This window comes from Budorcas taxicolor, chromosome 15 (genome assembly GCF_023091745.1).
Source record: "Budorcas taxicolor isolate Tak-1 chromosome 15, Takin1.1, whole genome shotgun sequence".
Lineage (NCBI taxonomy): Eukaryota > Metazoa > Chordata > Mammalia > Artiodactyla > Bovidae > Budorcas > Budorcas taxicolor.
This window is the reverse complement of record NC_068924.1, coordinates 42,930,185-42,944,808: the sequence shown is the minus strand read 5'-3', so window position 1 is coordinate 42,944,808 and position 14,624 is coordinate 42,930,185. Positions and strand designations below refer to the sequence as shown.

Below are 14,624 nucleotides of genomic sequence, written 5' to 3'. Positions count from 1 at the left end.
TCCAGTTAAACTGACCTGCCCAAGTAATAGACTTGCAGATATTGGCATCTGAAGATCTCCAGATGAAATGACTAAGCCACTGCCTAGTCCACCAAGCATAAAGCCCACCAGCTGACAGATTATGAAAAGTCAGCCGAGGATCACCATCCATTTCAGGAAAGCCTCCAGTATGAAACAATACATCAAGTCACACAAACACAGGACAAGGAATCTGGGGAAAACAAAGCTAGTACAGGGGAACAACAGAGAAGTTAGAAAATCTTATCATTAATTTCCTCAGGGAGGTAAGAAAACCATCCATGAAATAAGAACAAGTTCCAAAAACAAAATACCAAAGTAAAGTTCTTGAAAAATTAAAATATGAAGGCTGAAATATAAAAAGAACCCTATAGAAAGTTTAGTGGCGGAAATGAAGGATCTCCTAGGAAGTAAATATCAAGAAGAGAAAAAAGAAGTAAATTTGAGGAGCAAACCAGGAGTTGCAATAGTCAACTAACAGGAGTTTCAGAAAGACTGAGAAAAGTAAAGAAAATTATTGAAAGAAAAATAAAAGAAAATTTCTTGGAACCTAGGGATGTGAATGTCCCTCCTGAAAAGGCCTACTAAGTGCTCAGTATAACAGGTGAGACAAATCCTTCAGTGGGGGACACTGTCATGAAATTTCAGATTACCAGGGACAACGTTAAGACTCTGAAAACACCCAGAGAGAAGCTCTTATAGGTTTCACACAAAGAATCAAGAATTAGACTTCTGGAAAGAACACCGAATGTTCAAAACAACAGGGCATTATTCAAAACTCTGACGGAATATTCTTCCCAATTTTGAACTGTACTAAGCCAAATTCTTAAGAAAGGGGGAAGGTAAACTATAAAGGCATTTTCAGGTGTGCAAAGTTTTTAAAAAAATCTCTACCTACCCTTGCAAACTAGCAAAACAGAAGCCATGGGATCCAGCAAAGCAGGAGCATGGGGAAGGGAATTTCCAAGTGGGGGCCCCAGGGAAGGCCAAGATGACAGGTATGCAACTGGCCCAGGAGGGAGGCCCCACTGGAGCAGGGTCCCCCGAAGGGACTTTTTTGTAAAAAATGGAATTGGCAAGTTATCTGCTGTATTTGAACACATTGTAAAGGGTTTTAGAGGTCTGCCAGAAATTTGGGGAAAAAAAATGGTAAGAGGTACTAAGAAAACTAGCTTCTCTCACAGCCCAGTTGGTAAAAAATCTGCCCTAATGCAGGAAACCTGGGTTCAATTCCTGGGTTGGGAAGATCCCCTGGAGAAGGAAATGGCAACCCACTCCAGTATTCTTGCCTGGAGAATCCCATGGACAGAGGAACATGGCAGGCTATAGTCCATTGGGTTGCAAAGAGTTGGACACAACTTAGTGACTATTAACAACATATTAAGGGTATGAGAGAGTTGTGTGTGTATTGGGGGAGGGGGTCAAAAGGGAGCTTAACAACTTAATCCTCTGTAGTAGGAAGTAAAAAACTAACACTTAAAACTGATGCCTCAGGGGAATTCGCTGGCAGTCTAGTGCTTAAGACTTTGTGCTCTCATTGCCTAGGATGCAAGTTCGATAACTGGTCAGGGAACTAAGATCCCATGAACCCTGTGGTGCAGGGAAAAAAAACACCTGACATCAAGAAGTAACTATATACACTTCCCTTTTCAGAAATATGGGGGAGGGTAAGTCAGGAGAAGAAGAAACAACCAGGAGAATTAAAAATTGTGGCCGCTGGCAAACAGCAAGTTATGAGACAGGGAAATGATCTATTTCATTACAAGTACTATTAAGCACTAATTAACATTTTAAGGTTTTTATATTATTCATACATACTGTTCTAAGGCAATTAAAAATAATAATTTTAATAGGGCAGAGCAGAAAAGAGCTCAGAAATGTCACCTGCCTGGTAACCAACGGCTGCTTAATATCTTACCTGACTGTTACATCCAGAAGCTATCAAAAGATCAGTTTCATTTAGGTCAAGCCAAGCTTTCTCCAGAAAAATAACATCAAAGGAGCTGCTTGATTCCTGCCCCACAGCCAAGGCTGAGCGTCTGCTGTCTGTGGCCTCCAGCTCCAGCGGGCCTGCTGGCAGACCTCCCTGTGTCCCTCAGCCAAGTGCCACCCTTCTCCATTCATCTACCCTGCCATTAACACTGGCTGAGTCTTAACTAGAAGACTCAGTGGACAAAAACCCAGCCAAAGTGCCATGCTAAGCAGGGGCTGCCCAAAATGCCTCTCTCTTCATAGTTACTCAGTGGAGAGGGGATCTGACATGTACTGACCACCCAGTAAGTCCCAGGCAGTGGACTCTGAGCACTTTGGCATATTATTGTCAACTGAGCTTCCTGATAGCCAGAAGAGATCAACTGTATTACATCCATTTTAGACGAAGACCAGGACACGGTTTGTCCAAGTCCCACGGCAAGTTTCAGATGCTAACCAGCTATGCTGATGGCTGGACCGATGTTCTTCCCACCAGACCAAGGGTCCTGGATGGTCCTGGATGGAGAACAGACATACCCCAGCTGGACAGGAGCTACTTACTCTGGTCCAACTGGTCTGGGGCACATGGCCCCAGCTTCAGTCCTGAGGCCGTAAGTTGGGGAGGGAAAGGGACAATGCAGTGGCTGGGCTGGGGGTGTGTGTGAGGTGCCTACCCATGAGCAGCCGCCGTTTCACCCGTTTATCCCCATCCGCCACAGATGTGGCGTTGCTCTCCATCACCTCCAGGGCAATGTCCTCTCGCTCTGCAAGAGACGCAGAAAGCACAGTTCTCAGACTGAATGAGTCAGATCGTTCATCCCCAGCACAACCACTTCCTTGGAAATCCCAGACACGAGAACAATGTGAGAAATGTGACTCTTTGCTCAACAAAAACATGTTGCAATGAGGCTCTGTGTTACATGGCCACAGAGCCTTAATAGACATTAAATATGGGAAAGAGTTTTTTTATTATATTGTACTGACCACAGACCCTGGGGAATACAAGCTTCAGATTCACTTCAGAACCCCTAGTTCAGGACAAAAAGAATCTTGGATCGGGGAACCTCTAAAATGGAGCCAGCAAAGGACACATCATGATGGACAGGGCAGGCATCCAGCCATAAGTATGCAACTCTGGCTTCTGCTGATGGCAAAGGCCATCCCGTCACAATGAACAGCTAGCTGTAACTTCGGTTGTCCTGGTCTCTTGGGAGGTGTTGTTCCAATCTCCAGAATACCAGCTCTGGGAGCAGCCTAGTCCAGGAGAGGATCAACGGCTCTCCGAGTCCTCACAGGGAGAAAAGGGCCCCCATTCCAGGTCTGGAGGGTCCCCCTGCCCCATGTGAAGCAGCATGGAACCCGAGGGCGAGTGCACTGGCAACACCCTACCTCTGGTTCCAAATGCTATTAATACTTAGGGTTTGGGTTAGGGTTGGGTTAGTGGCAAGCAGGCTGGGGAAGACCCTAACCCAGTGTTGGGGTCACCATTCACCGAGGCAGCTCCTCCCATCCGAGTGCATCTTGTACTGAGGATGGCAGCTACACTCTGGGCCTTCAGCAGTGTCCTCACAGGAGTGCTGGCATCCACCGTTTCCATGGTTACAGGTCACTAAGAGAAAATGAATTGACACATCGAACACTGATGTCCACACCTGGGGCTGTGTTTACTTCAGAAGAGCTCTGATTTTCATTCAGGAAGTCTTCAGGCCCCTAGCATGTACTAGGGACTGTGCATAAAAGACCCTTGACCCAGTCCATATCCCTGTCTATGTAAGCAAGCAGTCACGATAAGATTTGTAGAAATGCTGAATGACGGATCTGAGCAACACTATATAGGAAGACAGAGATGCGAAGGTGGAGGGAGATTTTCACCATTTAAAGGAAATGATACCAAAAGATTCTAAACTAGTGCTCTGCTCTATCAGAAGAAGTACTAGGACATTTGGAAATGCTTTCACGTTTTATGTCTGGAACAGATGGTATTTAATTTATATGTATATGTTAGGATTTCTCTCATCAGATTATATCTGATTAGTTAGAAGGGAGGGTAATCAGAGGAAATGATGACTTTTCGCACAGTTAATGCAACATTAACCAATAATTACAAAGACTGTGTATGAACACATTGATAACAAGCCAAGGAGGGGAAGAAAGCCAACCACAAAACTATCTGTTCATCAAACTGAACAGTGGTTACCTCTGGCAAAGGAAATGGGAAGGGGGGAAGGTTATATGTTTCTTCGGACTGTTTAAATTCTTATACAATCATTTTTAATTTTTTAATTTAAAAGAACTAAAACTATATTTGTGCTGTAAGAAAGAAAATGTTCTATGATTATAGCTGTATAATAATTGCATATGCATGTCAACAACTAAATAGGAATATGAGAAAAGCAAAACAGCTGGATTATGTGGTGAAATTCTGGGTTTTTTTAAAATTATTTCAAGTTTTATAATATTATTTGAATATAATCTTATGGTATTATTTGAGCAATGATATCTTTAAAACATTTTAAATCTTTAAAAATAAGCTCTCAGGTAGCCTACTGGCTCCTGAAAGGCTGTAAAATGCTGGATCTCATCCACAGGTGAGTCTCCTGCAGAGACCTGGGTCCTCTTTTTGAAGACAGCTGTAGCCAGTCCCACTTTTAGGGCCCTATGAGGCTGTCAGAACCTGCCGATGGTGATGGTAGCATCAGCCCTAGTGTGTCAGGCTATGAGGCCGCGCTCTGCTTTGTGATGGAGATACCAGAGAGAAGTCTCTCACCAGCAAAACTGTCTCTCCATCTCAATTTTTTAAAAAATATTTATTTACTTGGCTGCACCAGGTCTTAGTAGCAGCATGTGGGAACTAGTTTCCCAACCAGGAATCAAACCTGGGCCCCCTGCATTGGGAGTGCGGAGTTTCAGCCACTGGACCACCAGGGAAGTCCCTGTCTCTCCATCTCTTAACCATGGGGGTCTACTCACTGTAAACAACCAACCCTAGCAAACTGCGGGCATCTTCTAGAAGGCCCATGACTTTGGGCATGCCGCGTGCATGCTCAGTCCAACTCTCTTCAACACTAGGGACTGCAGTCTGTCAGGCTCCTCTGTCCAAGGGATTCTCCAGGCAAGAATACTGGAGTGGGTTGCCATGCCCTTCTCCAGGGGATCTTCCTGACCCAGGGATCGAATCCATGACTCCTGCATCTCCTGCATTTGCAAGCAGATTCTTTACCTGCTGAGCCACCTGAGAAACCCCAAAATGTAATAGAGGTGCATGTTCACTCAGCCATGTTCAAGTCTTTGAGACCCCATGGCCTGCAGCCCACCAGGCTCCTCTATGGAATCTTCCAAGCAAGAATATTGGAACGGGTTGCCATTTCCTCCTCCAGGGATGGAACCCACATCTCATATGTCTCCTGCATTAGCAGGCGGATTCTTCACCAGCTGAACCACCATGGAAGCCCAATGACTTTGGGAAGAGTTCCTAAAAGGAAACCCTCAGTGTTTCCTCTGGCATAAATAGTGGTTTAGAAACACCTTTAATGGTGGTTGTTTCCTGTTATCCGTTGGAGCTATTATTGTGTTTCTTCATCCTGAGGCAGCTGCATCTGGACTGTGTACACCATGTACTGACTCATCCATTATACAAATGTGTATTGAACACATCCAGGACAAGACCAAGAGGCAAAAGTAAGACAAAATCCCTGACTTGGAGAGGTTCATAGCTGGAGAAACAAACACATAAACATACATTTCAACCCACAGAGCCACGTGCTATGATTGAGGAATAAACACCACTGTGGGAGCCAAAATACAAACTGGCTGCCTTGTCTGAGGCCACTGGGGACTGCTTCTGAGGTCGTGCAGCATGGTGATTAGGAGCGCAAGCCTTACAGTTAGGCTAGATCTATGTGTGAATCCTACATTTGCCACTTGCTCCCTCTGTGACCTTACAGCTTTACCTTCTCCACAGTTTTCTCAGCTTGGCTCATCAGGTGATGCCTGTAAGAATTAAGTGGAATATGGTACCTTTTTAGATAAGCCTTTGCACATAATAAGTGCTCTCCCAAAGTACCTATTATCTTTATCATTAGAACTTAGGCAGGATATTAAAAACTGAGTGAGGACTTTTCTGGTGGTACAGTGGATAAGAATCCACCTGGCAATGTAGGGGACACAAGTTCGATTCCTGGTCTGGGAAGATCCCACATGCACTTAAGCCCGTGGTGCTGCAACGACTGAAGGCCATGCACCCTGGAGCCCAGTGCTCTATAACAAGAGAAGCCTCTGCAATGAGAAGCCCGAGCACCACAGAGAAGAGTTAGCCTCTGCTCGTCACAACTAGAGAAAGCCCACCTGCAGCAACAAAGACCCAGCACAGCCAAAAATAAGTAAGTAAATATTGAGGGAGAATTCACCAAGCCAGGAAGGGGAGGAGTCTTGGAAAAGCCTTGAAGGCATGAAAGAATGGGAACTATCTTCCAAAAGTAAGGAGTTTGGTGTTTGGAGAAAGGAGGTAGATGAGGCTTGCACAAGAAGCAGGAAGCGGGTATCAAAGAGTTGCCAAATGAGGAAATTTTATTTTATTCCATGGAAAGAGGGAGACCTGTCCCCCAGCATTCACATTCCTCACTCCTGAGTGTGAGCTCCTTCTGACTGGTCCCTTTAGAAACATCATTTTCCTTCCCTACATGAGACTATTCTCTGTATCTCATGCCAGCTGCCTTCCCTGATGTTTCTGATGCTGGGCTGCACAAGACAACCTCTGGGGTAGGATGGCTCATGGTTCCCAGGGTGCAGGGAGGGGTGGGGTACCAGTCTGTACTTACAGATGCAATCTCTCTGGTTCTTGGCCAGCTCAAAGCCTGGCCTGCACTCGCAGGCAACACTGCCCTTCGGGGCCTCCTTGCAGATGTGACTACAGCCATGATTCTTATTCATGCAGCTCAGACCCTCTGCAAAACAGCAGCATGCAGCCGATGACCAGGTTGCACCAGAATCCAGAGCCCTGGAGTGTCTGGAGGGGCTGGCAGGCAGGCCACAGACCTGCCTGTCTGGATGTCCATCAGCCCCACATTTTACAAGAATATGTCATTCATATCAAGCCAGTTAACAGAGATGTGAAAATTTTCTTATGTCACCCAAAAGATAGGACGTTTCAATTCTCCAAAAGAGATAGGAGCCCACTCAATACACTAAGAAGAAAGTACCCACTAGAAGGGAATTCCCTCACGGTCCAGTGGTTAGGACTCCATGCTTTCACTGCAGAGGGCCTGGGTTCAGTCCCTGGGCAGGGAACTAAGATCCCATGTGGTGTGATCAAAAAATTTAAAAAAAAGAAGTACCACTAGGAGCTCTCTTTTGGATGTGGAATCAGAACCTGTGGACCCCAGGAACTTGTCCTCAGACTCTTATCTCTTCCATGCTGTTACCCATGCTGATCAAGAATGCAAACAGAAAAGGAGAATCTCTCTACAAAAATCTGCAGATAGGTGAAGATTCTCAACCTTTTCACATATTCTTTTGGGGGGGGGCAGGGGAGCACCATGCTCTGCAGCATATGGGATCTTAGGTCTCTGACCAGGGATGGAACCCAAGCCCCCTACATTTGGAGCAGAGTCTTAACCAGGGAAATCCTCCTTTTCATATATTCTCGAAGATTTTCAGAAAATTTCAACCCTCCTCTCTACCCCCACCAAATCCACACTCTGGAGGCCACTGTGACTACTTCTGTATTTTGGCATCACCCCGTGGACACCTGCCCAGGGACCTCTCTTATGTGACCACCTTCAGTTAGTTCCTGGGCCCTCCCTCAGCAGGCTCAGAGGTCAACAGCAGAAAGAACAGAAAGAGAGACCTCATACATGTGGTTTCCTTGAGCTGCTGTAAAATCCTTCCCGAGTAAACTGTAATTTTCATTAGGCCTGATCTTGTGATAAATATGGTGGGAAGGGAGTTATTTTCCTAGATGGGTTAGCATGCATCTAACTGATGGGGTTGCAGCAAAACAGACATCTGTGTGGTTTGCCAGCTTCATGCCTCTTCTCAATACCAATTCTTTAGGACTCTGCCATATCCTAGCACTCTGCAGGAACTGTTATCATACCCAAGAGTATTCTCAAAACCTCTCCCTGGTTTGCACAACATTAATAGGTATGTCATATCTTTTTTTCTTATTCATACTGTTCATGGGGTTCAGTAAGATACTTTATTTTCTTGGGCTCCAAAATCACTGCAGATGGTAACTGCAGCCATGAAATCAAAAGATGCTTGCTCCTTGGAAGAAAAGCTCCGACCAACCTAGACAGCATATTAAAAAGCAGAGACATCATCTTCATCTAGACTGAGAGGGGTGAGGGGCAGCTGATTCCATCTGCTAATGACCTCATTTCTTTAAAAAAAAAAATTTTATTAAAAATAAATAAAATAAAAAGCAGACACATTACTTTACTGACAAAGGTCCATATAGTCAAAGCTATGGTTTTTCCAGTAGTCATTATGGATGTGAGAATTGGACTATAAAGAAAGCTGAGCACCGAAGAATTGATGCTTTTGAACTGTGGTGTTGGAGAAGACTCTTGAGAGTCCCTTGGACTGCATGGGAGATCCAACCAGTCCATCCTAAAGGAAATCAGTCCTGAATATTCATTGGAAGGACTGATGCTGAAGGTGAAGCGCCAATACTTTGGCCACCTGATGCGAAGAACTGACTCATTAGAAAAGACCCTGATGCTGGGAAAGATTGAAGACAGGAGGAGAAGGGGACGACAGAGGATGAGATGGTTGAATGGCATCACCGACTCAATGGACATCAGTTTGAGCAAGCTCCGGGAGTTGGTGATGGACAGGGAAGCCTGGTGTGCTGCAGTCTATTGGGTTGCAAAGAGTCGGACATGACTGAGTGACTGAACTGAACTAAATAGGTATGTATTCATGCGATGCTTTTTTGCCTTTGTGCAATGTAACTCTAAAACATTTTTAAGAGTAGGGATTTTGTTCTCATTGATTCTGCACTGACAAGACATTTTCTAATACTGGAAGTGGCACTCTTTTAACATGAGTACAAAAAGATTTCATTCGACTTCTCCAGGATCCAATACTGCTCTGTATTGTGCCCCTAAAACCTTAGCCAATTGGTTCTAATGAAGTCAAAAGTCATTTCTCTCCAAATCTCACCATGGGCCCCATGGATCTATGCTTAACTGGAATGATTGTTTTAATACACAGATGTCATTTCTATTCCAAAAGAGAGGGCAACAGCTAATACATCCCACATTCTCTTAAAACCTTGTTTTTTATCTGACAGTTACGAGCTGTTTGAGCTCCAGCACTCAATCTGCTGGAGGTGGTTGGGATCTATTCACCCGTGCCAAGGGCTGCTGTCAATTAACACAGAAAGAAGCTTGCACTGGGTCGGAGAGGGGAGCTTTCTCTTGGCTTGGGCCAGTGATTTCTGAAGACATTATTTGCTCCCAGTACTAAGATGCCACAGGAGGTGGGAGCTGCTTCCAGGAAGCACCCTGTCCTCCTAAGAAGGAGCCAGCATTACAGTTGTTCTTGGATCAGCAGGGCATTTACAATAACAGGCTCCAGGAGCATCTGGGGGTAAATGTAACAGTGCCCAAGAAAAGGCAGCAGTAGAAACATCATTTCCCTTCCCTACAGGAGACTATCTTCCACATCTCATGCCGGCCTTTCCGACGTTTCTGATGCTGGGCTGCACAAGATGGTTCCCAGGGTGGGGGATGGGGGAAGCACCGCAAAGTACACTCCCATACAAATCAGCTGCTTCTTCCTCTTTTTCTTTTTCATTCCGTTTACAAGTCTGTTAAGATGTTTGCAAAGTGACCTTTACTGCTTCTCAGAGCAATTCATTTGCACAAGCAATATTTTCTAAGAACTGACTGTGCACCAGATACCATGGGGATGCACAAAGAAGTTGCCCCCTGATGTCATATCAGATCAAGCAAGACCTAAAGTTACCAGAAGACACTAAAGGTTTAAATGGCTCTGGGAATGCTAAGGGCTTTTTAAGAGGGGCCCCCGAAGCTTTTCAGAGTACTTGACTCAAAACAAGGCCACTGCTAGGGTAGGCAGATGGACTGGTCCAAACTGGGCGACCCAGCTAGGGTCCTGGCTATCCCAGAAACTGCCTGGACAGTTATGTTTAGGACTGTTAGTTCACCAGGAAGGAAACAGCTCAGAAACTTGAAAAATATCCCATTCTGGGGGACCCCTGGCCCAGGATCTCACTGAAGTACATTATTGGAAACTGAATAAAAATAAGCTTTGCAAATAGGGCAAGAAAAGGAAGAAACAGCCCCTGTTAACAGCACAGCCCCTTATTCACTAACCTGCCACCTTGCCCACTACTCTAAAAAGGCAGTGGTGCAAACATTTAGAAATATTCTCAGAGAGGACAAAACAAAAGAGGAATGCTCATTTTGAGAGCCTGAGCACCCATGAATAGGGACAAAGGCAGGCTGGGGCCATGTGTCTCTCTCCAGCCTACCCCCATTACATGGGTGAAAACACACAGTCTCTTTATCAGAACTTTGGGGTCTCAAAGGATGAAAAAAACACAAATAGCTTGAGTTTCTCTCGGAATTAACTAGTGTGATCCCTTATATTAAAGAACATTTAGTATATAATTATTAATAACAACATTGATGACTCCAGAAAATACTAGCTTGCAGTGTTTACCTTCTTTGAACCATTTTTAAAGGATCAGCTGTGGATTTTAAAGTCTATTTTAATATAGATTTCAGGAGTTTAATGTGCACTTCAAGGAGGGCATCCTAAGGGGAATACTGTTTACAGCTGGCTCTATTTGGAGAGTTGCTGCTGCTGCTAAGTCGCTTCAGTCGTGTCCAACTCTGTGCGACCCCATAGACGGCAGCCCACTAGGCTCCCCAATCCCTGGGATTCTCCAGAACACTGGAGTGGGTTGCCATTTCCTTCTCCAATGCATGAAAGTGAAAAGCGAAAGTGAAATCACTCAGTTGTGCCCGACTCTTAGAGACCCCATGGACTGCAGCCTACCAGGCTCCTCCGTCCGTGGGATTTTCCAGGCAAGAGTACTGGAGTGGGGTGCCATTGCCTTCTCCGATTTGGAGAGTTAAAACCCTACAATGGAATTGGGCAGCTGCAAACTACTCTAATCTGTGGGCTCACGCCACTGTGAATTCACCCAGCAGCCAGGTTGAAACACAACAGAAAATCACAGAGTGCTTCCAGAGCACAACTCCAATACTTGGACTTGGGTTTTAGCCCCAAACAAATATGCTCATTTTAAACACTCTTTAAGGGTTCTAAGAATGTCTGAATCATAAAAAACTTAGAAAACACAGATTGCAGAAAGGAACTGCTCCTATGGTCTTGCAGTCTGAGGAGCCTGTGTCTGTAATCAGTCTGGGGACTTGGGGACAGGAGAAAGGGGCTGAATCACTGCTCTGGAGGAGCGAGGGTAAGAGAAGGTCTTAATCACTGCCAGTGGCTTCACGAGAGATGGGACCCATACTGGGGGTGTTCAAGCACAGCTCTACCTCCCCGCCACCTGAGGAGGAAGCCAGAGGGACTTTCCAGGAAGCAGCTTTGAGCAACCAAACGGGAGGGGCCCTGAGATCAGGATCATTCTCGTGCTGCTGGCCTCTTAATTCAGCCTCCAACAAGAGGCACAGCTCATGGAAGAGTCCAGAGAACCCTGCAGGGGAAATGAAAATCAAACCTGCTACTCAGTCAAGGGCCACACCTAAAGAGATAAAAGATCACCTGATCAGAGCCAGGGGCTATGTGTAACCAGCTCACACTCTGACAGTAAGCAGGCTGGGGGATAAGAGCATCCAACTCCCCATTTCTCTGACTCCTCTTCTTAGTACCCAAACAGCTGGTGAGGGCTAAGGAAGGAGCCATCATTCTTGGAAAATGAGGCAAAAATCATCTTCCACAAAGAAACCCTTGAAAAATCACTAAAACTACCACAATTAAAATAATAAATCTATAAATCTTGTGATTAAATAGCAGAAAAACTGAAAATCACCTCATTTTAACTTAAGAGGATGAACAAGCAGCACAAAGGGGTTCATAGTCTAGTATTTGGAGCACTTCCCTTAAAAGCAGGCACGGACAGCCATGGGAGACATACAGCCATCAAAGTGTGGCTCTGTGGCTTAAGAAAGAGCAGGGAAGAATGGAAACCACAGCACTGAGTTAAAAATGGCTGGCTGGCCACAAGAACTTAATGCCTTTCCCTCCTGACAATCCACTGAACTAACAGAAAACGAAAATAGATAGAAACACAAAGCAGAGAGAACGAAAGCCATCAGAGGAGAGTTTTCTGCAAATTTATGGAGAAATGGTGAATAGCAATATGGGTGAAGGAAACCCTAAAATAGAGACCCCCCAGTCTCGGGAAGGGGTCCACCTGCCCCCTGGAATCCCAGAAGTCAGAGTTCAAAAACACAAAATATAGGGAAGGCCCGCTCTTGCTGAAAACAGGGCTGTTTACTGAGTCTCCACAGGAAGGCTCCAGCCCCTCCCGGCCCTCCCCACTAAGAGCAGGCTTGCACTTGGTGCTGTGCTTTGCAGCACCTTTTTCAAAAACTTGGCAGATCATTTCTTCTGAGACATCGTCATGTTTGAAATGTGCTCTATTTAGAGATTAGAATCAGCAACTGTGAGAGTCTGAAGAGACCTCAGATCTCACCCAGACCAACTCTCTCATTTTGCCAGGTGAAGAAGGTGAAGCTGAAATACCCTGCGTACTCATCAGGCCTCCAGACTTTATACACGGCACGCTTTCCCTCTAGAGTCACTGGGGGGTAGGGGGACTCTCAGATGTGACCCTGCCCCTCTCCCTGCCTCCCCCTGGCCAAGCAGAGATACCTTCTGAGCGGTGAATGCACGTGTGCTGATTGTCGCTCAGGAAGAAGCCCTCCTTGCAGCGGCACTCGTAGCTCCCCATGACGTTGACGCAGGTGTGCTGGCAGCCACCATTGTTCTCCAGGCACTCGTCCACGTCTGCAGGGGGAGAAGGCTGAGCCTTTGCTTGTGGGGCTGCTTCACACACACACCCTCCCCGGCACACTCCCATACCCCACCCAACTCCCCACCCCACTGCCCAGCAGCTCAGGGGCTCCTGCTAAGCAGAGACGAGGTCCCTCTTCAGGTCCTTATGTCACAGAAGCTCTCAGAATTGAAGCTAGTGGGACTGCAGGTAATTAACTCCAGCCCTCACAAGTCCGTGGCTCCCTTAAACAGGCCCTCCACCTGGACACAAGGCAATCAGTCCAGTGAGTATTCACCTTCTCTTTCCAAAGCTCAGTGCTAGAGGAGACAATAAGGCACAGATGAGTAAGATGCAATTCCCTGGCTCTAGGAGCATCCCCTTCAGCGAAGGGAAAGAGACACTGTAGGAGTAATGGTGAGGTAAGGTAAATGGGGGTACAGAGGACGGAGGTCACATCTGGCTGTGGGTTTCAGGATGGGTTCCTTGGAAAAGCTGATGAAGGCGTGAGCCTTGCAGTCTTTCTTCAATGATAAATCAGGAGAAGGGGATGGAGGCAGAAGAAAGGGCATGAGTGTAGCAGGAAGGCTGGGGGACATGGAGTATGTCCAGATAACTGTGGGTCATTCAATTTGACTGAAGCATGGTATAGGTAGGGAAGTTACAGGAGATAGAGCTGGGAAAACAAATTGGGGTCACAATGCAGAGGACCTTAAATACCAGGCGAAGAAGTTCCCACTTCATCAGAGAGGCAATTGGAAATCACGGGAGCTGGGATGACACGGTCAGCCCCTCATGTTGGGAAGGATAAGACAGCACTGGGGGAGGGACACAGGGAAGGGAAGAATTGAAACCTGGGAGTCCAGCTTCAAGCATGCGCCTGAAATAGCCATAGCTGGTGCCAGTAGGCACCTGACCTGGGGCCTGGCCGTGAGGATGCCTGCTGCTGTTCAGTTGCTCGTCATGTCCGACTCTTTGCGACTCCAAGAAGTGCAGCACATCCCTGTCCTTCACTATCTCCTGGAGTTTGCTCAAACTCATGCCCATTGAGTTGGTGACCTAAAGAAAATCAACCCTGAATATTCATTGGAAGGACTGATGCTGAAGCTCCAATACTTAAGCTGCCTAATGCGAAGAGTCAACTCACAGGAAAAGACCCTGATGCTGGGAAAGATTGAGGGCAGGAGGAGAAGGGGACAATAGAGGGGATGTCTATGATGGAAGAAATAAAGGAGAACTGTGGACAAGGTGTCATGTGGACATAGGGTGAGGTGGCTGAGAAACACGGGGAAGAACTGGGGGTGGAGATTGTTTGGTCCCCAGCAGGGCAGGGAGGTGATACCTTTGAGATGCTGACATCCAGGGCTAGATCCAGTAGGCTATGGGAAACCTGAGCCCGGTGTGAAGACAGCGCTGGAAACCACTTACTTGTGGTGTCCTGATAAAATGCTGGAGGCAGCTGAGCAAGTCAAAGGCAGGAGTGTAGGAAGGGAGAGGAGAGAAGAGTGAGGAGACGGCCAGAGGAAGAATTTGGAGAACTCTGAGGGTAGCAGGATGAGAGAGCTGGAGCCCCAATAAAGAAGCCATCAGCAGGGAGGGAGGGAGGGAGCCTTGACCCAGTGCTGTGCCCCCAGGGGAAGGT

The 14,624-nt window shown here is 46.4% G+C and overlaps 1 protein-coding gene across 2 annotated transcripts in view; it reads right to left on the bottom strand.

Moving 5' to 3' along the window:
* Nucleotides 1–14,624, bottom strand: part of SCUBE2 (signal peptide, CUB domain and EGF like domain containing 2) — a 69,963-nt gene that overhangs the window by 43,704 nt on the left and 11,635 nt on the right. For both annotated transcript variants that reach the window (XM_052652443.1, XM_052652444.1), the window contains exons 4-7: nucleotides 12,862–12,996; nucleotides 6,807–6,932; nucleotides 3,482–3,598; nucleotides 2,664–2,753 (exon numbers count right to left, since the gene is read on the bottom strand). In XM_052652443.1, the coding sequence (XP_052508403.1) occupies nucleotides 2,664–2,753; nucleotides 3,482–3,598; nucleotides 6,807–6,932; nucleotides 12,862–12,996 (468 nt within the window). The remainder of the gene's footprint in view (nucleotides 1–2,663; nucleotides 2,754–3,481; nucleotides 3,599–6,806; nucleotides 6,933–12,861; nucleotides 12,997–14,624) is intronic.